This window comes from Epinephelus fuscoguttatus, linkage group LG7, assembly GCF_011397635.1.
Source record: "Epinephelus fuscoguttatus linkage group LG7, E.fuscoguttatus.final_Chr_v1".
NCBI lineage: Eukaryota > Metazoa > Chordata > Actinopteri > Perciformes > Serranidae > Epinephelus > Epinephelus fuscoguttatus.
The window spans coordinates 26,173,101-26,199,812 of NC_064758.1; the positions used below are offsets into that span (position 1 = coordinate 26,173,101).

General features: G+C 41.5%; 1 protein-coding gene across 2 annotated transcripts in view; it reads left to right on the top strand.

Annotated features, from left to right (window-relative positions):
• The window catches only part of cacna2d3a (calcium channel, voltage-dependent, alpha 2/delta subunit 3a), a 151,736-nt gene extending 127,074 nt beyond the window's left edge, over positions 1-24,662 (top strand). For both annotated transcript variants that reach the window (XM_049580558.1, XM_049580559.1), the window contains 11 exons: positions 3,574-3,635; positions 4,090-4,134; positions 4,229-4,291; positions 8,514-8,584; positions 10,668-10,743; positions 10,855-10,907; positions 11,865-11,920; positions 14,832-14,946; positions 19,463-19,575; positions 23,574-23,656; positions 23,793-24,662. In XM_049580558.1, the coding sequence (XP_049436515.1) occupies positions 3,574-3,635; positions 4,090-4,134; positions 4,229-4,291; positions 8,514-8,584; positions 10,668-10,743; positions 10,855-10,907; positions 11,865-11,920; positions 14,832-14,946; positions 19,463-19,575; positions 23,574-23,656; positions 23,793-23,885 (830 nt within the window). In that variant the 3' untranslated portion in view covers positions 23,886-24,662. The remainder of the gene's footprint in view (positions 1-3,573; positions 3,636-4,089; positions 4,135-4,228; positions 4,292-8,513; positions 8,585-10,667; positions 10,744-10,854; positions 10,908-11,864; positions 11,921-14,831; positions 14,947-19,462; positions 19,576-23,573; positions 23,657-23,792) is intronic.
• Positions 24,663-26,712: the final 2,050 nt, after the last annotated feature.

Consider the following 26,712-nt stretch of genomic DNA (forward strand, 5'->3'; position numbering starts at 1 on the left):
GTACAGAAAATTCCTGAGCATTAGTGAGACAGATTTGGGCTTTTCTCTTTCTGCTTTGAGCCGACTTCCAGGTAGCATCCAGCATCGGTGCACTTTTAACCTTTAATATAATTTTACGGAGCAAACCCCTGTGCTGCTTGTGTTGGATTTATTTTTCCATAAATCATCCTTGCTGAACAGATCCTATATTATGTAACTATATGTGAAATATTGTTTTATTCATTTTACAATTTTATATTACATCTTCAAATTGTTTGAAGGCCATGTGTTTTAGAATTCTGACAACATTTGACCTCGTTATCTTTTTTCCTTCTCAGTTGCTATTCCCTTTGTTTTCACAGCTCTTTAAGAGTAGATGATGGTGTATCTTTTATTGGTTTAATGATCTAGGTTCTCCCTGGTTTTATACCATGTGTGTTTCCATTGCTGTTGCCCAGCATCTTAAATTAGCCTCTCCTCCTGGGTTTTCCATGTGGGTGTAGAAATGGTGGGCTGCTGAAAGGATCTGGCAAAGCTTATGACGGGATAATCTGCACCTGTTCCTCTGGGCACGGGCTAAAACAGGCCACAGCAGCACCCCACTGCACACTGCACTTAAACAATCATGCGAAATGCACAAGCACACCCCAACAGAAGTGCAAACCAATGGAATATTTCTCACTAATGTTCTCTTCACGGGTTGGCGTCCAGTGAAGCTTTCGGAATATATATGTTTTTTAAAATCCTCTGGTTTAAGCTTTTAAGGTGCAGTCAGCGAGTTTCTCCTCACGGTCCGCTAGCTGTCCATTCTGTGTGTGCGCTGAAAATAAAAATCCGGTGTTGTTCATACGCAGCCCTGGCTCTGTAAATGGGAAACAAACAATGCGGCTCAGACCGAGTCACACAACATTATTCCAGCCAAACGAGCGTTCGTGCTTGTGCAGAGTGCAGGGAAAAGGCCATGGATGTATAAAGAGAAAGGCAGTGGAAGCGAGAGGGACGGTGAATCTAGCACGTGAAGGGAGGGGAGTATTTGTTTGGGTGTTGAGCACCAACAGTCTTTCTCCAGAATGACTGACCTTACCTAGAAGTGAGGATTTTTGTTTTTATATGGATCCAGTCTACATGCACAGTCACCTTACTTTACATAACATTAACTGCTGTAATAACAGTACTACATTTACTACTGTTAAAAACATACAGTATAGTAACCATAAAGCACAGTGTATTATAATAATTATATTAGCTGTGTGTGTACATGTGTTTTTAGAATCCACATTTTATAAAAAAAAAAACAAAGATCAGCTCAAAATTATTGTTTAATTAAACATTAAGGTGGCACGGTGGTGCAGTGGTTAGCATTGTCACCTCACAGCAAGAGGGTTTCTGGTTTGAACCCAGGTTGGGGGAGCCCTTCTGTGAGGAGTTTGCATGTTCTCCCTGCGTCAGCGTGGGTTTTCTCTGGGTACTCCGGCTTCCTCCCACAGTCCAAAGACATGCAGGTTAATTGGTGACTCTAAATTGTCCGTAGGTGTGAATGTGAGTGTGAATGGTTGTCTGTCTCTATGTGTCAGTCCTGTGATAGTCTGGTGACCTGTCCAGGGTGTACCCTGCTTCTCACCCAGTGTCAGCTGGGATAGGCTCCAGCCCCCTCAAGACCTCTACATTAAGTATATAATTGACAAGCTGCGTTATATTAATCATATAACAGAGAACACTGACTCTAGTTTCACACATTGCTTAATACCTGTAACATAACAGTGAGATATATATATGGTCAAATCTTTCCTCTTTAATAGCTATCAATTAATAGATAAGTCATTCATAAGCACTTCAAGTTATCTAAAAGTGTGATGCATAAATTGTCCAATAACTGCTTCCAAATCCCATAAATGATAAAAAAAAAAAAACATCTGTAATTTATAACATGGCTAATTTTTGCAATGGAATTTGTACAGATGTGTTCAGATGGGACTTCCAGTTTGGAAATAAAATGTGTTGCAAATGAGATATGCTCTTTCAAGAATTAAAACATCATGTTTCCAGCCATAAAAACGAGGTAGTCATGGACCACAATAAATTTCACAACTGTCATGATTATCGACATTATTTTGTTTCAGTCTGAAATCATTTTTGCGCTATACATTGGCTCATTTTTGCCTTTGAAGGTTGTTGCATGTGTCCATGAATCTGTTTAACATTCTTTTGAATTATGCTGCTTGAGTATGTGGTGTTTAAAGGTCCAATGTGAAGGATTTAGTGACATCTAGAGGTGAGGTATCAGAACTGAAACTTCTCTCGTGTGCCAAGCATATAGAGGAACTATGGTGGCCGACGCAAGAGCACAAATGGTCCTCACTAGAGCAAGTGTTTGGTTTGTCTGTTGTGGGCTGCTGTAGAAGAACATGGTAAACTCCATGGAAGAGAACCTCATTCTGAATTAATTAAAAACACAACAATATTTATTTTCAGGTGATTATAAACTAATAAAAGCAATGAATATTATATACCATTTCTGACAACAGATGGGCCTTTAAGCTCCATATGGTCTATGTATTACACACCTTGCATTCAGTCTTTTTGCATTTTCTTTCTTTCAGTGTGAAATACCTTCACACAGCTGATATAAAGATAGCAAACAATAACTTGCATCGCAGTGCAATTTTTATAATTTCCCGTGTCAAATAATCATCCTGTGTCAGCTCGATACAGTAAGTCAATTATTGTCTACAATGGCCAATCAGTGTATCTGTATCTTACTGTAGTGTAATGTCCCTGCTGTTAAACCCATCCAAATGCCACATTCTTAGCCATTTAGTTTCCTACCTGTGGCTGCTCTGCATATGGATGAAGCTCTAAATTGCGCTCCTGGAAAGACTTACAGACTCCAAATGCATGGCAAACCCCCACTGAGAGAAAGCTAGGGTCCTCTGAGTCTTAGTAGCAGGGGGTAGAGGGAGAGGAGGGAAGTTAAAGCCTGTGGTGAATGTGTCAATCTTTCCTCAGCCAACTCTGAAAAAGCTGACACATTTAATGTCAGCGACTGTTTTTTTTTTTTTTTTTTCCAAGCAAGGAATTCTGGTCAGATCTGTGCATTTAGCGACCTGCTGGGATGAAGCTTATGTAAGTGAGAGCAGCTCTGTATACCAACTCTGGAAATGCCTATCGGGATAACAACAGGGAGGCAGACTGAGGAATGGGATGGATTTCTTGTGGGCACAGGGAGAGAGAGGTCTGGTTTAGAATCGTGTGAAACTGCATTTTGAGTGTGGTTAGCAGCATCTGTGCACATGTGTGCAGATATTATATACAAACACACATACTTAGCCTGGCAGAAATATAAGCTGACATGAGTGTAATTGCCCTTTTGGCCTATTTTGTCCGGCAGGCGTTCAACGCAGTGGATGTGTCTATGTGTCTTTTCCCTCAGTTGGGGTTAATGAAAGATTCACTTTGACTCTGTGTGTATAGTTATAATCTCTCTCTTGCCTGTAGGATGACCTCTGTTGTGATAAAGATCACGTTGCACTTTAAACACACAGAACACACACATGTCCAGTTGCTGCATCGCTGTGACTGTCGTCTCTCTTTCAGCTGTGGGCATCCAGATGAAACTGGAGTTCTTTCAGAAGAAATTCTGGACTGCCAGCAGACAGGTACACATGCAGAAACACACATCCTACATGCTTTGACATTCACCTGTATAATACAGACACCTTTGTAAAGGTAAAATAACCTATAGTAACTAGCTCCTCCAACCTAACTACCTACTAAAACTGTAAAAATACATGAAAATTAAACACAAAGGCAGGTCAAGTCTATTTGAAAAGTTTGTATTTTCTTTTTAATAAAGCATCCTTTGTTTAATGCTGACCTGTCCCTACATGTTTTGAATATTTAATAACTCCAGGACCCATAAAATCTGTTTGTGTTTTTTGGCAGAACATTTAACACATAAAGGTCATCATTCTGTTTCATTCCATTTATTTATTTGAAAAGGATTTTGGAAGACAGTAAAGGTTCCCAGCTGACAAAGGGAATCTGTAAACAGACTATATATGTGCTGTGTCACTCATATGTATGCAGTCATCTTATTTTTTTGTCTTACAGTGTGCAGCATTAGACGGGAAATGCTCCATAAGCTGTGATGATGAGGTCGGTCAGCCTTCCTTTTCTCCACCAACCATGCATGACTGCGTCACTTTTACCTCTCACAACTACTCTAAGTGTTTTTTTTTCTATTTAACAGAACATTAACTGCTACCTCATCGACAACAATGGCTTTGTTCTGGTAGCAGAGGACTACACTCTGGTAAGACATCGCCGCACAAAGAGACGCACATGCACATGTACTGTAGAGCCAGATCTTGCAAGATCAGTGGAAAAGACTGCATAGTAGTTATAGTCAGAAAAAAACACACACATTTATTTTTGTTTTTCACGCAAGCAGAAAACAAGCGGAAAAAGAGAAGGTACAATTAACCCATTAGTTATTTCCGATTCCAGCAGTAGGCCACATTTAGAGGCACAATTGTGTTTGTGCCAAGTGAGAGTATACCATTTATATTAAGGGACAGTTCACCCTAAAATCTAAATTTATATTTTTCCCCTTTTCCTGTAGTGCTATTTATCAGTCTAGGTTGTTTTGATGTGAGTTGCTGAGTGTTGGAGATATCAGCTCTAGAGATGTCTGCCTTCTCTTCAGTATACTGGAACTAGATTGCACTCGGCTTGTGGTGCTCACAGTGCCAACATTTGAAAAACTCAGCAGCAATGTCTCTTTGCAGAAACCATGACCTGGTTATTCAAGATAATCCACAGACCTTGTTGTGAGCAGTTTCATGTAGGAACTATTTTCTTTCTACCAAACTACACACGCCAACTGTATCACCACACAGAAGGAAGCGTGCATCTACTCATGGGTGAAGGCTTGTGCTTCTGACAGCGCCAGATATGAACATAAATGGCGTCCTCCTCGGCTGAGCTGTAACATTAGCTCAGTGGTGTTAGGTGAGCTAGCAGTAGATGCACTCCTCCTTCTGCATGGTGATATGGCAGGTGAAAATAGTTCCTACATGAAACTACTCACAGCATCTGTGGATTATCTTGAGTAACGTCCTGATCACACAGAATGCATTTTAGCAGCTGGATGCATTTCTTTGTACTTGTTTTTAATGAGAATGAAGGGGAGACCTTGTTGTGAGCAGTTTTATATAGGAATTGTTGTATTTCTACAGAACTATAACTGCCAGCTGTGTCACTGTGCAGGAGGACGCGGGCATCTATTCATGGACGAGAGGCCTGTGCTGGTGACAGCGTGAGATGTAAACATTTATAGCGTCCTCCACGGCTGAGCTGTAAGGTTAGCTAGCTAAGTAGTGCTAGATGAGCTAGCAGTAGTTGCACTCTTCCTTCTGTGCAATGATACGGTCGGCATATGCAGTTTGGTAGAGAGATAACAGTTCCGAGATGAAACTGCTCACAACAAGGTCTGTGGATTATATCGAGTAACTGGGTCATGATTTCTGAAAAGAGACGTCCCTGTTGAGTTTTTAAAAACATTTTTTTGGTGCTTTGGGCATCACTAGCCGAGTGCTATCTAGTTCCATTATATTCAAGAAAAGGGAGACATCTCTACAGGTGATATCTCCAACACTCTGCAACTCACATCTAAACAATCAAGATCAATAAATAGTACTACAGGTAAAAAGAAAAATATGTATTTTTGATTTTCGGTGAACTGTCCCTTTAAATCAGGATTAAGATTACATTATTTCAGACATGGTTGGGTCTGTAATGAAACGTGTCAGTCCAAGACTGAGCTAAAATTGGAGTAACAGTGCATATCTACTTGTCACATTTGTTTTTCTGACATAATTATAATAATTTTTCTGCATCTCATGCATATTGTTGCTTAGACTGCTCTCAAGGAGACATGGTGCTGCCCTAGCATATACCCTCTGCTTAGCTGTCACCAGACGTGCTGTCACTCTGGCTTTGGCTCATCTCGAAGCCAGTCCGCTGGCTGTCACTGCCCTTCCTTTCCTCTGCATGGTCTTTTCACGTGTCTCTCACTTGCTGGCTCGCTTTTTTTTTTTCTTAACTTAGAGGTGAGGGTGCATTTAGGGTTCCACTTGTCAAGTTGTTTTATCTCGTTATTGTTGTGTAGAGAAAAATGTCATTGACCAACATGGTAACATTAATGTGTTCAGTCAAAATGTTGTATTAATAGTGTGAAGACCAGGCTGTGTCATTTCAGGCAATCTCACTGTCTGTACTGTAGGAGGAGGTTTCAGAGGTGGCAGGTGGGATTCTCTGCCTCCCAGGTGTCAAGAAAATTAGGCTGTGGAGGGATGGAGGGTGTAGTTCACACTCCAGGTCCTGAGTCTGATAAGGCTAATGGATGCTAATGGTTTAATAGCTTTGTCCCTGTGGCATGAATTGGCTTGGAGCACTTTGGACAGGCAGGAGGTAAGACCTGTGACTGTGTACCAGCCATGAATCTCAGGGGTTTTGAATCAAGTTAGTTGGTATGTAGAAACAGTTGATCCAAAGAGGTCACAGAGCCTGCTTTGGAGAATGGTAAATGGACTGCACTTGTCTAGCGCCTTTCTAGTCTTCCGACCACTGAAAGTGCTTTTACACTATGTCACATTCAGCCATTAACACACATATTCACACACTGGTGGCCGTGGGTACCATATGCGGTGCCACCTGCTACTCAGGATGCATTCACACGCACTCACACACCGATGGAACAGCCACTGAGATCAAACTGCTGATCTAACAATTGACCTTTTGCTAAGCCCCGCCTCTTTGTGATGGTCCATCCAGCTGTCAGAATAAGTATGGAGCCCACACTGTAACTAACTGCACTCCCTGAGGAGTTATTTTTGGGAAAATGAAGCCGTGATTCCAGAGAGAAGCAGACAGAGGGGTCTACAGTCTGTGTTTGAAGGATATATCCAGGATGTCAAACTGACTCAGCAGCAACAACAGGTTAAAAAGACGAAGATAGTTAGAAGCTAAAGCTGAACTATAGGCTACAGATCACAGTGTAAAAGTGAACCACCACATCACTGCTGATCGCCACAGAAGACAATGAATGTAAAGGGAAACTTTGCTGATATTGAACCAGCTGTGTGGCATCGCAGTGTGTGCAGATGAATGGTGTTTGGCTTTGCCCCCCATGCAGCTGCCAGCACCTTGACCTCCACTGCCAGACAAGCACAATGTAATGACACAGAGCTGGTTGAATATCAGCAAAGTTGCCCTGCTTCCCTTCACTGGTGTTGTAATCACTAAAAAGCAAAAGCAGCATGTGTATACATTCAGTAGGCTATATCTTCAGTAGCTAGCTAGCTAACCCTACACTTTTCAGGGTTTGATTTTGGTTTTGGAACAGGGAAGAAACGTATATCTTTTTCCAACCTCTCCAGGTAACGAGTATCATTAATACACAACGTGCCCCAGGCACAACATTTAGCTCCAAATCCACAAAACCAGCCTGAAAATGAAGGAAATCTGAAACGATTGCATTAGAGTCAATGGAACACAGCTGTGTTGTTGTCGGACCCTGGTCTGAGCCAGCCTGATGCTATGCTAAGATTGGCCAGACTGCGTCCAGGGGCAAGACTTAGTGAAGGGTCAGTTAGTGGACGACCCCCTCTATCTCTGAGCCACAGCCACCCCAAGAGAGAGTAGCCTGGAGCCAGACCTTTGAATATGCCTACTCCACCAGGTTCATGTTGACTGATTTGTTGGCATCATGATATGAAACAGCAGTCTCTCAGTTAAAATAAAAAACAACCAGTGTGCACTGCATAGGGACGCTGCTGTCAAGGTTGTTCTCAGTTGACATGAATTCTCACTATCACCCAACATCGTTCTTTGTTTTACTTTGCTTAATTCCACTTTTCAGCCCTCAGCAAAACAAGAATGTTGGTGTGGTAACGCATCAGTGTGGACTTAAAATGATTTTGGATTCAGGTGGATACATGGGAAAATTGAATCCTCTTCCCCTACCAAAATTGGTTAGATTAGACGCAATGTCAAACTGAAGATGGAAACGGAGGGAAACGAGTTAACAGTTCTTACTAATGTCACGCAAGAGAGAGATTCCTGAATCAGTTAAAGCCAAAGATGAGATGGTTGCTGTTTTTGCAGACTATCAGAAACTGTAATGACAGGCTTTGGGAAGCTGTATGTGTGGGAGATTGCATTTTGTCCTTAAAAAGGCGGTAAGTGCGTTTGCATCACTGATTTTTCTCTTTGGCCATGGCCGCTCGGTCATTTGGCAGAGCAGAAGGAGGGATCCCACAGACCATTTAGCAATGTGGGATGGTGTCTGCGTGTTGTAGGGTTTGGCAATTTAAAGTTTCTTGCATCCAATCCGATCCAGAGTCGACTCTTGTACCTGTAAGAGCCTCCAGTGTTGTAAACACATAGTTTTAAGAGGATGTTAGTTTTAAATTTACATTTTGTTATGACTTGTTTTATTAAATAAAATCAAATATCTTTCCCCTCTTTCTCAGACAGGGAAATTCTTCGGAGAAGCAGAGGGAGCTGTAATGAGTAAGCTTCTGCAGATGGGCTCTTTCAAGAGGTAAGTATTTCAAACTGCACGTGTGTGTGGGTGTATGAGTGTGTACTTCTACGTGCCAGCACAAGTGTATGCATGAGTATGTGTGTAAATGTATGTGCATACTATCAGGCAGGCCACAGAATGAGAGCATGTCTCCCCTCGTGCTGACAGCTCTTAACTTGGCCAATCGTGTTGAGCTATTCAGTGGTGAACTCCGACCCCTCGTTCAGCAGAGTTCTCCGTTAGGGGATTACAGCAAATCTTTTCCTGAAACGAAGGAATTAGGAGAAACTCGAAGTCACACACACACACAGACACACACATGTAGACACATTCACGCATATACTGCTTGTTGTAGAGCTGTGTCTCCTGGAAAACGCCAGGAGCAGTGGGTGGCGACTTTCTGCAATTAATTTGGAAATTTAACCCAGGAGGATAACTTTCCCAGTATTAGAGCGCAGAGAAGCAGACACGGACAGACACATATTGTAGTTTGACTGTGGAGTCACATCGGTATGGTCTAACATCCGTCGAATCTTTGGAGAACTTATCTGCAGAGGCTTACAACCACATTTGCAACACTGCAGCTCTGCCTTTGGAAAGTGGGTGAGCAGATTTCCTCCATGCTGCCTCAGTGCATAAAAATCATAGGTGACAAATCATCACACAAGTAGACAACGACGCCTGTTTATCACAGGGATGGAATTCAGAAGCTGACAGCAAATGGTTTACAGTCCCACTCGTGAAAACAAAGAGGCCTACGAGCGCTTTCACTGAATCTTTAATGTCGGATGATGAGGGATTGTTTAAAATTAAAGACGACGTATGATGAATGAATAATGCGGCCTGTGTCGGTGAGGCATTAGCACGATGAGTAATAGAGCTTATAGATCTTAACACTAATGAATCCAGTGCAGTCTGTCTTAACCCAGTGCCATCTGCAGAGAATTAATGTGCTAAGTTGCAGCAGTTTTTCTCGATAAAAAAAAAATGAAGCATTAAAGACGTTTTAAAGTGCGCCACTTAGAGCTGACACCGAGCTGCCAGCTTGGATTTATCCGTCAGCATCGATGCTGCAGATGAAGATGAATGTGGACAAATTATTTTGAGTTACTTTTGGATTATCCATCTTTGCAAACAAGCGGTGGAAAGGGAAATCAATAATAACGCTGAAATGCTTCCATGCAAAGCAAATGAAGGCTGGCACACCTCCCATGCAAACACACACACTCATACTCAGTGGAAAGTAACTAAGGACATTCACTCCACTACTCCAATATTGTGAATCCAGGACTTTTCTTGTAACAGAGTATTTCTACACTTTATAAACACCACTTCTACTCAAGTAAAAGGTCTGAGCACCTCTTCCACCACTGCTCAAACTGTACTCATACACAGATATTACACTGGTCTGAGTTTGCTGCTAACGCCATTATGTGGCCTGGCTTAGCGCTAATTGGTTCCTGGCGGTGTGTTGGAGCTGTGTGTCACCGGTGCTGTGACTGAGGTTTGAACATCGCCCAGGGCTGCGGATAGACCAGGCCTACTCAGACATCACACACATGCACATGTCAAGTATATAGGAACTTGTCCACAGGCTACGAGAAAGAGCATCCAGTGTGTACGTGTGTGTGTGTGTATCTGTGTGTTAGGAACCCCCTAAATAACCTCACCCAGACGGACCCAGACCTCACACCCTCAGGGTCTACTAAGCCCTTAAATCCTCTGATATCCCCCCCCAAATATCCCCAAATCATCCATACACACACACGCACGCACACACACACCTTCCGACATCACTTTGAGGAACCTCTCGGGAAGCTCTCGGCTTTCAGTTGCTTTCCTTTTCCCATTCTTGCCACATCCATCCAATATATTATCCGCAGGTAAAGCGGCAGTTATAGCAGAGGTGGGATCTTTGCTTCCTGCTCCCACACAGCTGTCCAAAAGGCCCCGCAGGCATGTAATAGTAGAGATAATGTGTGAATCGAGGCTTATTTCACCTTATCTGGGCTACATCTTCCTGACAACTGCATTACTTGTCCATAAAAACATGAAATCTACCTTAAGCTTATTCATGTCTTTTCTATCATTATCCATTCAGGGTCACTCTGTATGACTACCAGGCTCTATGTTGGGTTTTTTCAGAGAGTAGTGACAGTGGACACAGACTGCTGGATGTGAGTACTGCATTTTTTCCACTCTGTTAGCACTCCATGCGATGCAAAGTTGGGACTGTGTATTATGTGTTTATAGTGTCTGATCAATATTGTCTTTTTTTCCCTCTTTAGCCGTACTTTGCTTTCCTCTCAGCCATGAAGTGGATCCTGACTGAGCTTGTCATGTAAGACTTCTGTGTATGTGCGAGTGTCTTCCGTCTGTTTGTAATAGCATATGCTCGCTGCATACATGTGCTTTTGAGGACTGGTATGGTGGCCTCTCCTGTCAGAGTGCCTATGTGGCTATATATATAAGCTGCATGTTTGTTTACGAGTGCCTCCATGTGCACATCGACGTGATCATCAGTGATCATGAGCTGTAATGGCTACCTGATGTTTCCTGTAGCACGGGTATTCCCGTGATGCCATGTTGCGGTTGCGGAGTCTTTCTGGGTGGTCTGTTGTCGCCACAGTGCATCATGGGAGGATTGAGTTGTCAGTGCTAATTTTACAGCCACTCACAGTGAAGACAATTTCTTTTGTCTTTGAAAGATTAGTGATCGTTTGATTTATGTTTTATTTTAAATTTATGTTTTCCTTGCATGTCATCAAATTGAAATATTAATGTTCACATATGACTGATCAAAATGTCACCAAATTATCTGTGTACAAAAAATGGGCAAGTATGAGACAAACAAAGCACAACCTGTTAGTCACTGCTTTGGACAAGTCATACAAGCCTGAAGTTTAAAATAAAGATTCAAGATATTTTAATGCTTTACTCACATAAAAGGAGTCAGATTCAGTGACACCAATACTTGAGAATTCTCAGAATATATTTAACACTCACTTCTTGAGAAAGTTTTTCATGGTTAATTGGATTTGAGGCATCTAAAAAGCACATAAACACGATGGAACCAGGATAATAATGAAGATTCATATCTGTGCCATGGCTGCTTTTAAAGCTAAATTGATAATGTTTTGTGAAAATAAACAATTTCCCATCTGTAGTTCTTGAGAAACTTTTATCGTGGAGTTGAAAAAAAAAATGGTTGGAATGCATTAGAGTGTGCAACAGAGTGTATTATATAAACGGTGTGTATGGAGTGTGTTGTCATGGTCGATGTCTTTCCCATATTTAGATTCCTGGTGGAGTTTAACTTGTACAGCTGGTGGTACTCTGACCTCACAGCTAAAGGTGAGAACAAACTCTCTGGTGATCTGCTTGTTCTGTGTGTGTGTGTGTGTGTGTGTGTGTGTGTGTGTGTGTGTGTGTGTGTGTCTGTCTGAAGCAAATGCACACATGCACACACTCATATGAACGTATGCTGCGTGTACTGTCATTATTAGAGTTTATATGCAGTGTTGTTTATGTACTAATAGATAAGTCTCTCATCATGGCTCATCATTATTTATTTTGTCAGCTGAGGTTGATAAAAATGGTGATATTAGATGTAAGTATAAATATATATATGTGTTAAATCATTCTTACCCTCAAAAAATAATCTTTAATCAATAATGATGATACAGCAGGAGACAGAATCAGGATTTTTTTTTTTTTTCATTCTTACTGCACATTTGTGTAATTTGTACACACAACTCTGAACAAGTTTTATAGTAAATTGTAATGATTTCCACTGGTATGCAATTTTATTTTTATTTACAAATATAGTTGTTTACATTTAAAAAAGTGATTTTCCCTGTAACCAAAATTCTCATTTGCAGCACACATTACAGGCTTTAATTATGTGTCAAATGGGTCGTTGTATTATTTATTTTATTTGTCTATCTATTTATGGTCTTGAATGTCACGTTCAGAAAAACTAATTTGTATAGGTAGGAAAAAATAATGTTTTAGTAATTGTTTTCATTGCCAGAAAGATAAGATAGATTGTTAAACAAACAACAGAAACAGCAGGAAACTATTTTCTCAAAAAAGTGAAAGGCAAAACAAGTGTATCTATACAGCACATTTTATTAACAGAGCAATTTCAAGTACTTTAAATATAAAGTGTGAAAGAAATACATTATGAAAGTGCACTTAAATACAATTAAGAAACAGTAATTAAGGAGCCCAGAGAATGGAAAATAGAGGCAAACTATAATAGAATAAGACAAAAATAGAAGTGACATTGCAGTGTAAGAAATTATAATTATTTGATTTATTAAAAGGCAGCAGCAAACTTCAAATCACTTAAAGCATTGTGGGCACAGACAGGTTCTTTTGGATCCTGTAGTTCCCAAACATCAACTATTTTTAAAGTTAACCTCATCGTTATTAATGTAATACCTACATTTAATCTCAACCTCAACATAACCATGTGCCACACTAAATGAATAACACCTCGTTTTCCAGTTTCTAAAAAAAAAAAAGGCGTTTCTTTTTTTTTTTCAATAATGGTTTTTGCAGTTAACTTTCCTGTCTCGCAAAGGAGAAAAAGGAAATTAATCCATTTTTCAATTTTACATGTGCTCATAAAAACACAAGCATTTTGTAGAAGGACAATCGTTTTGCTGTTTCTTTTTCACATGTTCAGTTGTTTCTAAAGTAAATAATCCGAAGATGAAAACATACACTGACGCACACGCTCTCAGTTTTTCATCCCTGTGCTTGAGTTCACATGGAACAAAGTTCATTGCGTACAGAATAAACACCCAGTGTCCTCAGCGCTGACCTCCTGTCTTCATTTTCGCCATCTCCCCTCCGTTTCCTCTTGGTCTGAGTCAGTGTGACCACTGGAAAAACAGAATAAAGAGGCACAATCCAAAACCTAAAAGTAAAAGTGGCAGAACACGAGATTGCCTCAAGTGACCTCACTGTGAGAGTGTGCGTGTGTGTGCGTGTGTGCACACACATTTGTATTTGTTTGTGTGTCCAGAGGGGGTTATAGTCGATGGTTTTATGATCTGTAACGATGTATGTCATATTGGTAGTGGTGAGAAGCAATATCCGCTCGGTAATAAGAGGAAAAAGGCGTCTCTTTCTCAGTCTATCTCTCCCTCTCTGTCCCTCTCTGGTTTTATGTCTTTCCTTTCTTTTTCTGTCTCACTTTCTTCCACAAACACACGCACATTCTCATATGATTACCGCCAAGCTATGAACGCTGCGATGCCTTATGCTTTATGGAGTGTCGAATACTGTTTGCCTGTCTGAAATTAAAGCCTCACCAAGCAGCATCGCATTGTAGTATTAATTCTAGCCAAAACTAATATGAAAATATTTCATACTTGAATGTGAGAGAGGAGAAAGAACCACAAAATGAAAGTCTATAAAATGCTTTCCTTGCACACTCTTATCCCGAAATGAAGTGAAGCCGGGCATCGCTGCTCGCCAAGCAGTCGAGACAATTTCACAGCTGGCTAGCCTCAGGTCTTAGCAGTACTTTCTATATCTTTTTACAATAGAGACACAGGCCTGTGACACACAGCTGAAACACCCCAATTTAGCAGCCCGTAACCCAATCTACATGGCCTCTCAGGCTGAACTAATCCCAGACGTTTATACATGTAGTCTGCGTTTCTCACATGCGTATAGTTTATATACAACTGCGCACACATTAATGCTGCACTGCTGACATCCAGTAATTAAACTGCTCCATTCAAATCACACACGTAATCCACCATCTTTAGAAATCTGCATGCGAAGACCACACTGACAAAAACTGGACTTGAAAAAAATGAACCCACACGTCTGAAAATGTTTACATTTAATATGCAAATTTGGATTATATTAGCCATTGCCTTTATAAGCCTGCTTTAAAAATACTGACCCAAATAGAAAAATGTGTGAATCTGCCTCCCCCCACTCCTCTCCATCCTGTAGCATTGTTTCAAACCTCTGGGTGGCAGGAGAGTTCAAGCAATGTTGCATAAATGGCTGGCCTAGATTCACACTGGAAATATCCTCAGCAGGACAAGAGGCAGAACTGCTGCTTTCTTTCAAACTTGTATATTTACAAGGATGTGGTGTGCTTAACTGTTTGCTTACAATCTATTTGCATAACTATTTTAAATATGTTTTCAACTTTGAAATGAATGTTCCATGGCTTTCTCACTCAATTTCACTTTTCTTTCTGTCTTTCTTTCGCTCTCTCCTTTCCTCCCTTCAGCTCAGAGGATGGGTCGGTCCATGCAGGTACCCTGTGACACCGAGTACCCGGCCTTCGTCTCCGAGAGAACCATCAAAGAGAACACGGGCAACGTCGACTGTGACGGCTGCATCAAGTATGAGACACACACACATGCAGACACAGTAACAACAGCAGTCTAAGTATCCGTCTACTGTTCCATAAAACACCTCCGATATCAGCGGGCCACTGCGCTCCATAAAACAAGCTAACAATGAAAAATGAATTATCCTGTTAACTCTCGTCTTGGCGAAATATTTTTATCTCTATAATCCCTGATAATGAGGAACACGTTTAAATCATTTGTTGTCTGCTGAAAACACTTTTATCCCGGGCGATCCATCACAGACACACACGCAGACACGCACAGACACTCACTCTCTCCTCCGGCAGTTTGAAATACGAGGCATTTAGAGATGAGGGAGAGAGGTGGAAAAAAGGCTTCCTTTAAAAATGGGAAAATGAGTGTGGTCCCCATTAACAATTTGGGCTTTTCTGTCAGGCAATTGTGGGGTGTTCTCTGGATCCCTCCAATGGGCCCTTCATTGCTCCCAGCTGTGGAACTGCCAGGGAGGCTCAGAACCCTGTGTGTGTGTGTGTGTGTGTGTGTGTGTGTGTGTGTGTGTGTGTATTAGTGTGTGTTTTCCTTGTGTGTCTGCTGCCGGTACAGCCCCACAAGGTCAGCAGGGTAACCACTGCCCTGGGTGCTAGGAGTAAAATGCGGTTGGGGATGCAGTCAGACCACCAAACACACACACACACACACACACACACACACACACACATACATAGCACCCTCTCAAAAACACTTACACCCACCCGCACACACATGACAGAGGCAGGCTTCAGAGAAGAATGGCCTCATCTCTGATGATGACACCGGAGCTGGGATTAGCGGGCACGGCTGTGTGCTCTGAGCAACATGTTGCCTTCAAATAAATCTTTTTTAAAGCACAATGAATTTGACAAAGTAAAATGGAGTTTTTATTTCGGTTATATGGAATTTTATAGCTCATATTAGTAATAGAGGATATTGGTGATAAACATCTGTTTCACGTTACAGCCTGACTGAGGCCTTTCTCTCATATTTTCATTGGGACACGTGTGTGTGCTTTATGCTCTAGGAAATATACCCTAAGCTCTTGCCTGTTAAACCTCTCTTTACTGTATTTTGACTGAGTGTGTGCATGCGTGCGTGTGATCTCGGTATTTGTATTTGTCCGTTACTTCCTAATGGGTGAGACGGAGAGACAGATCATAAGAAACAATGAAATCTAGAGAATGATATAATAGCTTCAGCGTCCCTAGCGGATGATTTAACCTCCATTAATGTATAGCCAGCTTCTCTGGACTGTAACATGAGATTAAGGACAAAGAGTGTGTCATGTCTCCAACCAGAGAAGGTCTTCAAGGGGACTATTAGGGACAATACTCACAGCTATATATCCTACTGCTCCACATGCTCCTTTGCTTTCTCTCAACCGTCCCAGACGAGCAATGTCCCAAAGAGAGAAGTTCAAAGTTGCAGTGAGCTACAGCGTTGGCGTTACAGTCGGACGTGTAGACATGTTTTCATCTGTAGGAGATTCTTAAAATGCATACACCCTTTTATCCCGAGTCGAACTAATCATTGTATTGCTGAAATAGATGTGCATATAGTGTGCTGTCAATCCCAGCGTGCTAAAAGGCAAGCTTCCTAAACTGATTTTAATGCCACAGTTGCAGAAGAGAAAGACTTTATAGAGTGTGCAGTATTTGGGAACAACAACAACAACAACAACAGAAAAACAGAATTAACGTAGCATTCTTTATTGAGGTTTCTTCCTCCTGTCTGATCTATAAACCTACTAATTACTAAGTTACATAGCGAAGGGTAGTGGGTCAAGAAAGAGCACCGGGACAGCTTCTCGGAGTGACTTGATCCACTTTAATCTCCCCAAAAAACGTAGGACAACTGAAGATCGATAACAAGAGTGGCATCTCACGTCTTCACTTCATCATAACTGTTAATTGTAACTGCACGTACAGTAAGGTGCGCGGTAATAAATAGTTCCCAAATGTAATGTGAGGAGCAAAATAAAATAGGTAAACAACATATGAATGTAGGGAACATTAATTTTTGCAGCTGCAAAATGACGAACAGAGATAAACAAGACAATCTACTTGATATGTCCTCATGAAAATAAATCTCTTCTTACACTATTTATTTAAGGATATATTATTATTCTTTTTGTCACAGTGTCACATTTTTTACATGTTCACTTAAATTTATATTTTTAAATGCAAAATTAACTTATTTTACATTTTACATTTAGCTTTTCTTTTGACATTGTTTGATGACATAAGAAGTTATTCCAAAGCCTATGTTACTCAAATCAGACCTTCTTTCTTAAGCCTTTTGCTGCATTTACACCAACTGCTGCTGGACTTTAAAAATTTAAAAAGGAAAAAAAAAAATCTCTAATAGCGTCCCCTTGAATATGCTGTGTATTGGAATCAAGTAAAATGTGTTAAAATGGCTTAAAAAAAAACGAATACTGAAATCATGGTGCTCATTTTCCCCAAATGTAATGAGAGAAATGGAAATAAAATGACAGCACCGCTCTGAAAACTCTCCAGCCTGTTTGTTGAGATTTTATTGGAGCAATTTCAGCCCATTGAATTAGTAATTGTGAAATTACACACGGTAATTACTGGTCAAATCCCAACTGTGATGACAGATATTTCTGAAAACCATACAGTGCAGGCAGTTATGGTTATGGTTAAAGTTATGCAACGATTAAATCACTGGAAAAATGGGAACGTTCTCTACAGGACACACAAAAATATTGCATTTAGCCAACACTGAGCGGAGAGTGATTTTACCATGAAAAGTTGAAAAAACTTTGCCACTGTTCTGCATCAAAAGCACGTGTAAAGCGTAATGTATTGTGAAATGTTATCATCTTAGCTGTAACCCCTAAAATGAGCTTCGGTACAGCTGACACTGGGAAGATAAAACATTTTCTTTATGATCAAAAAATGTTGATATGCAGTGCTAATTGTTATCAGCCTCAGCTACTGATCGTGTGATATGTTTAGTCAGAACTTTGAAAAGTGTGTCTTTATCTTTTCCCACAGTGCATCAGCTCTATATTATACATCTGTCAAACTTTTGATTTCTTTCTCTTTCACTGCCTTATCTTTCTTTCTCTGGGTCTCTGTGTCACTCACTGTCACTCTCTATCTTTTCTCAGAGACATATTAGATGTCTTTTTTGTCCATTTCTCTGCTGGCTGCTAAAAGCCACAGCACGAGGAGACCATGTCAAGAAGACACAGTCCTAACTGTCTGTGTGCGTCTGAGAGAAAGTATGCATGAATGTCTGTCTCTGTGTATCTTTGCATAATGTACACATCCTTGTGTGTGTCGAAGTGTGCGCCTTCGTATGCGGTGTAGTGCTCCCTTTCCCAGCACTGGGTATGTTCAAGGCCAGCAGCTGGGCTGTCAGGATGTGTTTAAGTCTTTTCTCCAAGAACACTTGCTCTGCTTTCTATCAGCGGGCTGAGCTGGGCAGGCCCGGCGCTGTGCAGGGGTGAGCACGGATTATTAAACATCAGCAGATCCTAATTCACCCTGATTGGAACTGGCTTGGCCTATTTGCTGGGCTGGTTTGGTTGGGTTTGGTTGGTCACGGTGGGATAACTGTATTAGAGTGCGGTGGATTGGTGCTACTCAGGGATCGCAGGCTGTTTGTGGTCAGATTAAATTGGTCATGGTATTGAATTAGTAAGGATGGAGATATTCCTAGGTCTGTTTTGATCTATCAGGTCTCCTACTCTTTGTCTTACTTCCTCCTTCACAACAGTGGAGAAAGTGTATGTACAGTGCATTTGTGTGTGTGTCCACTGTCACACGTGCATGTTCTCATACGTGTCTGATAAATACCTCACGGTGAACTCGATAAATCACCCAGCTGCGGCAGAAGAGAGGGAGGGAGAGAAGCAAGAGATAAAGAAAGAAAGAGTGACAGAAAGAAGAGATCATCTTTACGACCTCTCTTCTTCATAAAGCTTATCCACGGTCATAAATCACTGGCCAGGAGGCCGAGACGAGGCCTGATCTCTCAGGCCAGTAAAACACAACCATGGGAAGCTATGAGCACAAAAGTGTGGTTCCCATTTGTCTCCCTTTGGAGTGTTTTATATTCTGCAACACTTCATTGGTGCTCGCCTTGGATAGGATATAACAAAGACAAAAGAGAAGGAAGAGAGGAGAATGAGGAAGAGGAGGGGATGGAGTGAGTAAAACAAGCATGTGTGTGTATATTTCATGTGTGTGTCTGTTGGTGTGAGTCTGTCGATGTCTCTGTATGTTTATTGACAGCTGGCGGTGAGACGAGTCATCTTCTTGACATCCATCCAGTGGAGTCTCTTCAGTGCATCTCCCCTCCGCCAGGGGAGAATGTGAACACTCATAACACAAATCCTCTGACACACATGGAAATTTACATCATACCCATGCGCCTTGTATACTCGCCAATCGCACTCTCATTCCTCTCTTGCTGCCTCGCTCTTCTTCCTTCCTCATCTCTTTTTTTCCCTGTTTCTGGCTGTCTGTGCTGTGATTGGCAGGTCCTTTGTGATCCAGCAGATCCCCAGCAGTAATCTCTTCATGGTGGTGGTGGACAACAAGTGTGACTGCAGCATGTTTGAGCCAATCACCATGGACCCCATCGAAATCATGTATATCCTTCACCGGCCAAAGATTGGAGAGGTGGGGGTGATTGAGTAAACGGTTTCAGTGTCCAAATTGTGCATCCTGAATGAGAGGAAGTGGCACCAGGATGATTTGGAGCTACATTTGACAGGGATGGGAAGATGAGTAAAGCTACAGCTACAGTAAAACCACAATGACCTTGACAGAAAACCTGATTATAATCCACAAAAAAAGCCCTTCCTTTTGCACATTCACATAAACAGTGGGGGTTGGGTGACCTGATTCTTGTTGGGATTGAAGGGTAGACTAAAGTGTAAGAGCTACATGTCCATCCAAACAGAGGTGATTCACACTCACACTAAGTATTATGAAAAATCATCAGCAAGATGGTTGCACAAGCATTAAAAAAAACCCACAAATGTATTTTCCTTTATTAATACAGTTTTAAAAGTTACAATAACCATCATATTATCTTAGTTTGATATTGTTTCAATGTATGGTCCTTTTCTTTATAATAATCATAAGGGAAAAAAAGGCCAGTAATTTGCTGATGCCTTGGTAGATAATTAGCTAGCTAGCCAAGCCAATGTTACATAGCTAATGCTGATTTGTGCATGGCAGTCCCACATATTGACATATTCCAAGTCGCATTCCCCCTCTTTGATGGCATATGACCAAGCAGCAACCTCCGGGGCTGAAAAATGAAGCCGGCACCGAAGTGCTTTAAAACTGCAGTTCATTGAATGGCCACTTGGGGCTGGCTCCGGAAGTTAGTCAATACCTATAGATCCCCCACGTAAAAATGCCCAACTTCACAGCAGACATAAACATGTTTACAGCCTGGTACAAGAAACGGTTTTGATATCTACAACTAATTTCACTCTTCATGACAACTGTATATGGGGGTGAATTCCTATAGAACTCACCTGTTTAAATGTTATTAAGGCTTAACATTACGCATAGTTAAGGCTGTGGCTGCTTGGAGTGACAGGCTGTCTGCAGATAGTGTCCTTGGCTTCTCAGTCAGATCCACCCCTTGCTCTTCTACAGCTTCAAGTATGATCCCTTCTGGCCCCAAAACTCCAATATGGTGACAGCCGAAATACTGAACTTGAGGCTTTAAAATGTGAGTCCAAGAAGGGGACGTCATGGTAGCTATGTTCAGTATTTTTTAGTCTATGCATATGATGCCAGAAATGTAACTAAAGTCCAACACGTTACAACTCCTCTAATATCAGTGCAGGCTGGCACGGTAGGAGCACATGTTGCTAATGTTAGCCTACAGAGCGACGCTAGTTGCCTGGTAATGAAGCAGTGTTCTTTTTTATTTGATGACTTGTGTGATTGATTGACAGCGTGAAACTTAACTTATAAATGAACCTCAAGTGTGCATGCTTTATTGTCTCCATCAGATGAATGGCAGATTACTGAAACGCCATTGACGCCTACTGATGGGTTGTCCCATCTAATAGGGGGAGATTTCAACCAATGAAGGGTAAGGGAAATGAAGGGTAGGGGTAAAAATAGGAAATGGGATTTGGGTAAGAAATGAATGGTGTTTGAGAGCAACTTTAACGTGTTATATACAGTGGTGGAAAAAAGTTTTCGGACACCCCATGTATTTGTGAAATATTGCATTAAGAATCACTCTTAGGTCTTCAAGTGCAATTTCTTTTAGTACAGTCACAGCCAAAATACTAAATAAATCCTAAAATAGCCATTAAAAACTTAAAATTGATTGGTTCCATAAAAATACATAAGAAATTTTGAGTATTGGGTCATTTTGGAACCAGTGATGAAGGTCGTTCTTTTTATTAAAAGACACAATTTTTGTTGCCAAGCTTCGTGTCTACATAAAGCCAGCACATTTGAAAGTTCTTCAGACACAAAAATGGCTAAAACAAGGAACCTAACGCAGGAAACACGCCTGAAGATAAAGATTCTCAGCCAGGAAGGGTACAGCTGCCGCCAGATAGCCAGGAAGTGCAGATGCAGTCCTTCAGCAGTTGGATATACTCTGCAGAAATACAGACGAACCAACAGCTTGGAAGACAAACCAAGATCTGGGCGTCCAAGGGTTTCTTCAGCAAGAAATGACCGCATCCTGATCCGCATGTGCAGGCAAAACCGCCGAATGACATCACAGGAGCTTCAGCAGCAGTGGTCAAACCAAACTGGTGTCCAGTGTTCCACCTGCACTGTACGTGGCTGACTTTTAGATCATGGCTTAAGGTCCTACAAGGCTGTCAAGAAGCCCCTGATCAATGAGAGACAGAGGTTAGCGGGGCGTCGTTGGGCCCAGGCACACAAGAACTGGACAGCCAGGAATTGGAAGAAGATTTTGTGGTCAGATGAGTCCAGTTTCCAGCTTTATCTTCCTCCTACTAATGTGAGGGTACGCAGAAGGCCAGGTGAAGCATTATCTCCAGCATGTACAGTACCTACTGTCAAGCATGGTGGAGGCAGTATCATGGTTTGGGGATGCATGAGTGCTGCTGGTGTTGGTCATCTCACTGTCTGTGATGGCACATTGAAGTCTACCAAGTATTGTACCATTCTCGAAACCCACACGCTCCCTTCTGCGCGTGCACTGTTCTGTCGAGGTAAAAGCTGGATGGTTCAACAAGATAATGCCCCTTGCCACACATCCAAGGCCAGTAGAACTTGGCTGCAGGAGCACAGTATCCAGGCCTTAGAGTGGCCAGCTCAATCCCCGGACATGAGCCCCATTGAAAATCTGTGGTGGATTATCAAAAGGTCTGTTTCAAAGCATAAACCAAAGAATTTAGAAGAATTAAAAGCAGTAATTCAAGAAGAATGGGACAAGATTACCCCTCAACAGTGTGAAAGGCTCGTGGGGAACATGCCAGCCAGGATTACAGCTCTACTACAGCCAATGGCAGGACTACTAAATATTAATTTGATGATGTGATGGTTTATTTATTTTTTGTTCAGTTTTGAACACATTCTCTGTTATTTGTTGACTTTGATACCGACAATGTTGAGAACTGACATATTGAAACTGTCAAGAATTTAGTTTTGTTAGTTTTTCTTGTAAACAATAAACAAAAAAATAGAATTTGTATTTGTTTGTATCTGTCTAATGCAGCCACACCTTTTGAAACACAAAAAAGATTTTTCCACAAATATTTCATGATAATATTTGAGATTGTGTAAAATTTTAAGGGTGTCCGAAAACTTTTTTCCACCACTGTAACTGGCCTGTTGCAGTCTTTCCAGTTAAGCTGTTTCTCCCCACTGAGAAAAATAACAGTATCACCTGAGTATGTCTTTTTAATCAAGAAGTCTATACTCTTCCATCCCATGAGTTCTAGTGCCGGAATATTGTATTTATAGCCAGTGTGTGTCCATAGATGTGAACGGGATGTAAATGGCATAGGGCATTTTAATTTGTAGGGAATCTTTGGGGAGTCTGTTTGCCCTCTACCCTTTTGGTGGATGAAAGAGATGAGAGTGTTGTGAGGTACAGGATCTGAAGGCTCTGAGGCAGCACTCTACTAGAAGTCTGTTTCACAGAGCTGTGTGTGTGTGTATGTGTTTGGACTGTGTTACACAACAGCCCAGGCTGTGATGGGATACTGATCAATAGCAGACGCAGCTCAGAGTGGAGTCAGAGTGAAGGAACTTAGCTCGTCACCACATACCCGAGCTGGATTCTCCTACAATGTGCATCCCTCTGAAACTTTATGCAGCACAGTCACGCTGTATATACATGTTCACCACTGTTTATTTAGTTGTGGAGTGCTTACTGTAGCATAAAGCCAGCTATTGTGTTGCTACGCAACAAAAGAAAACTCATCAAACATTGCTCAGAGTCTGCTTTTTTTTAATTCTCTTTTTGCACATCGTGCTGTGCGCAAAAGTATAACTGCCTTCATAAGAACCTCTTTCCATGGTGCACACAAAAACATGCATTCCTCCATTATAAACAAGAAATACGCTCCAGCAGGAAAACACCCTGCGGAGGGTACACATTGTCTGTTATTGCCTTAACTTCAGCTGCACATAATGAATCTCTCAAGTGCGAGAGGTTGAAGATGCAAAAGGACAGGAGGCGCCCAGATACCTGTCACCCTTTCCACCCAGAGGTATTCACTCCATGAACACAAATACAGCACACACAGATCACTCACTATTAGAGTACTTTCTTTCATAATATATCCCCCGCTAATTCTGCTTTTGTGTTTTATTAAAATATTCCATATCTGCCCCGTCCCTCTGCAGGAGAACTCAATGGAGTGTGGAGGAGCTGCGGGTCTCACCCCATCTCTCGCAGCAACACTGCTCTGCGTCCTCCTGGCACTGTTCCCTAGGTGACCAGAGCTGGCCACGCCTCTCCATCCAGAACTTGACTTGGATCGGCTTGGCTCGGCATGCAAAAGAATCGCTACGATGCCACAGAAAAAAACACTCCTGCCCCTTATAAAAGTGTGCCCAATTCCAACTCACCACCTGCAAAGCCCCGAGCCCTGAGGTACCTCCATACAAGACACATAAGAGAGGACTGATAATGGATAGCGATTACAGCTGCTAAGTAGTGATCATTACGGTGCTTTAGCAATATCACACGAGCTGCACGGAGAGGTTTTTGGGGGGAGATGCAAAGTTTTGAACATAGTAATAACGCTGACAATGCACATAGTAGCTTAAAAACTGCACAAGTGGACCAGTAAAACCCACTGACACTCACACCACTATGTTCAGTCCTTTCAGGTAGCAGCTAAGGGCTGGGGTCTGTAGCTGGGCTTGGAACTGGGCATCAGAGCCACGTAACACCCATGTGGAGAAAGACAGGCGCACCTTCCCCCCGGCCCACTCTGACTTTTCATGGACAATAATGATTCTGAAGATTTAAAAAAAAAAAAAAAAAAAAAAAAATCCTGAAGATGAAGAAGATTATATGTGGCTGGGGTCATAATGAAATGTTTGTCAAATGATCTTTTTTTCCATTATGAAAAAAAAAAAAAGTTCTAGTCTATATATGAAGAAAAAAAGAGTTTTATTTATGATTTGCAAGTGGTACCCATAAACTGTGACTATGAGATTTTGAGTCCTCTGACGTGAGTGGTTGTTAATATTTGAGCTTTGCCTTATTGAACGATATTGGTCCTGTTTGTGTACTTTTGAAATAAAATGATGTTTAAAATTTATGCGGTTGTTGAAAGCCGTGTTGTTGAAAGGCTCTTAGTGAACCAGACCAATAGAACAATAGAGTTAATACGAAGCATCACTTCTCATCCCTATAGGCTCTTCTATTGTCGTTGGCAGATTTGACTGATTAATACAGTATCTGTTCTTAGTGGTCGGCTGTGGGGAAATGTTTGGCTGCTTTCTGGCCTCCACATGAGCGGAGATGCGTGTGCGTGCGCACATGCGTGTATTCGTATGAGTGCATCTGGTGTTTCGCTCTTCTGTCATTCAGTGTAAGTCTCTGCCCCAGAGGCCCTATCCCCCACACAAAGAGAGACAATAAAGACCATGACACTGGAATCGAAGGCCAACCACAACATACATCTGTATTTGTTTAGGAAATAGAAACAAAAATCCTTCGACGTTTTCTGACAAACATACACATACATGCAAGGAAAGGATTCCCGTGCCGTGCTAGGCCGGCTCTTATGTGTTTGTGTGTGCGCACAGAGAGAGGCACAATGAGTAAAAAACAACAGCGGTTCTCAGAGACCCTGTGCCAGCAGGAGGCCCCTCTGCTGTGGTCTCCATGTCAACACCATGGTCCCTGTGGTCAACGACGGGACATGCTTCGTCTCCCTCTCTATCCCCACCTCTCAGCCAGCCTGTTCTACTAAACCCCACTTCCTCCTCCACTGACAAGGTAATTCTCACCATCCTATTGATCTAATCTCCTCTCTACTGTTTCACTGATCTTGTCCCTTGAGCAGAACTGTGTGACTCTAATCATTTCCAGTTGATCCTGTTCTTCCTCTTTCTATGGTCCAAAGACTCCCTGACTTGCTGGTGGGTCATTTATCACTGCATAATGGGATTGGAGCTGTTTTGGGTCAGGGCATCCAATCCGGTCTGTGATTCCTTCCTGTTTGCCAGATGAGTTATGGGAAAGTGCATCCAATGTGTGTACAAAAGGCAGTCGTGGGAAAGAAATCTTTCTGGGGAGTTGCCGCAATGGCAGCCCTGATGCCACCTCGGGGTCTTGTGACTGAAAAATGCTCATGTCTGTTTTCTGTAAACTGTTTTCCCCACACACTGGTAGGGGAAACATAATCCCTGCAGATGTTAGAAGACACTTTTTTCTAAACATTGCACTGCAAACTGCTCGTAAAACTGCTCGCTCGACACACAGGTGATAAGGGAATTCAGCTAGTTGTCTTTGTGTGATAATTTTGTACAGTTTTTAACAGTTACTGTGATTTAAAGGTCCAGTGTGTCTGATTTCGGAGGATATATTGGAAGTTTTCTTCTGTAAATAATCATCTAAAAGTAAGACTGGTTATATTTTCATTACATTAGAATGAGCAGTTTATATCTATCAATCAATTAATCAATCAAACGTTATTTAAAAAGCACTTTTCATACAAAAAGAATGAAACACAAAGTAAAAACTCAGAATAGAAAACAATTTTAGATCCGTCAATGATTAAGTAAATAAATAAATACACAACCCTAACCCATAAATACAAAATTAAAAAAATAAATAATAATAATAAATTAATAATAATAAAAGACAATTCAATTTAAAGCCAGGCTTAAAAGGTAGGTCTTGGGTTTGCTTTTAAAAAACATTTTACACAGGGAGTAGGTCATTGTCCATGACATGTTGCACCGTCAGGTTTCTACGGTAGGCCAGAACGGACAAACAAAACACTGACCCTACAGTATGTAAGACCATTCGCGTTTTTGTTTTCGTTTTCATTTTCGTTTACGTTTTCCTTTCCAAGTAGTCGAGATAGCAACCGTAATTAGCAGCCCCTCCACAATGATCCGAACTTCGTCAGATAAACGCTCACTTTTAACGTGAAATTGCTTTATTTAGTCTTTTAAATGGTTAAAACCACTGAGTTCATTTGTTTTAAAGAGGAAGTGACCTTTTAGACAATTCAGCTTCTGGTAAAAACCTCCTGAACGTCTGGATCTCAAGTCATCGGAGAAAAAAATGTGAGCACACATT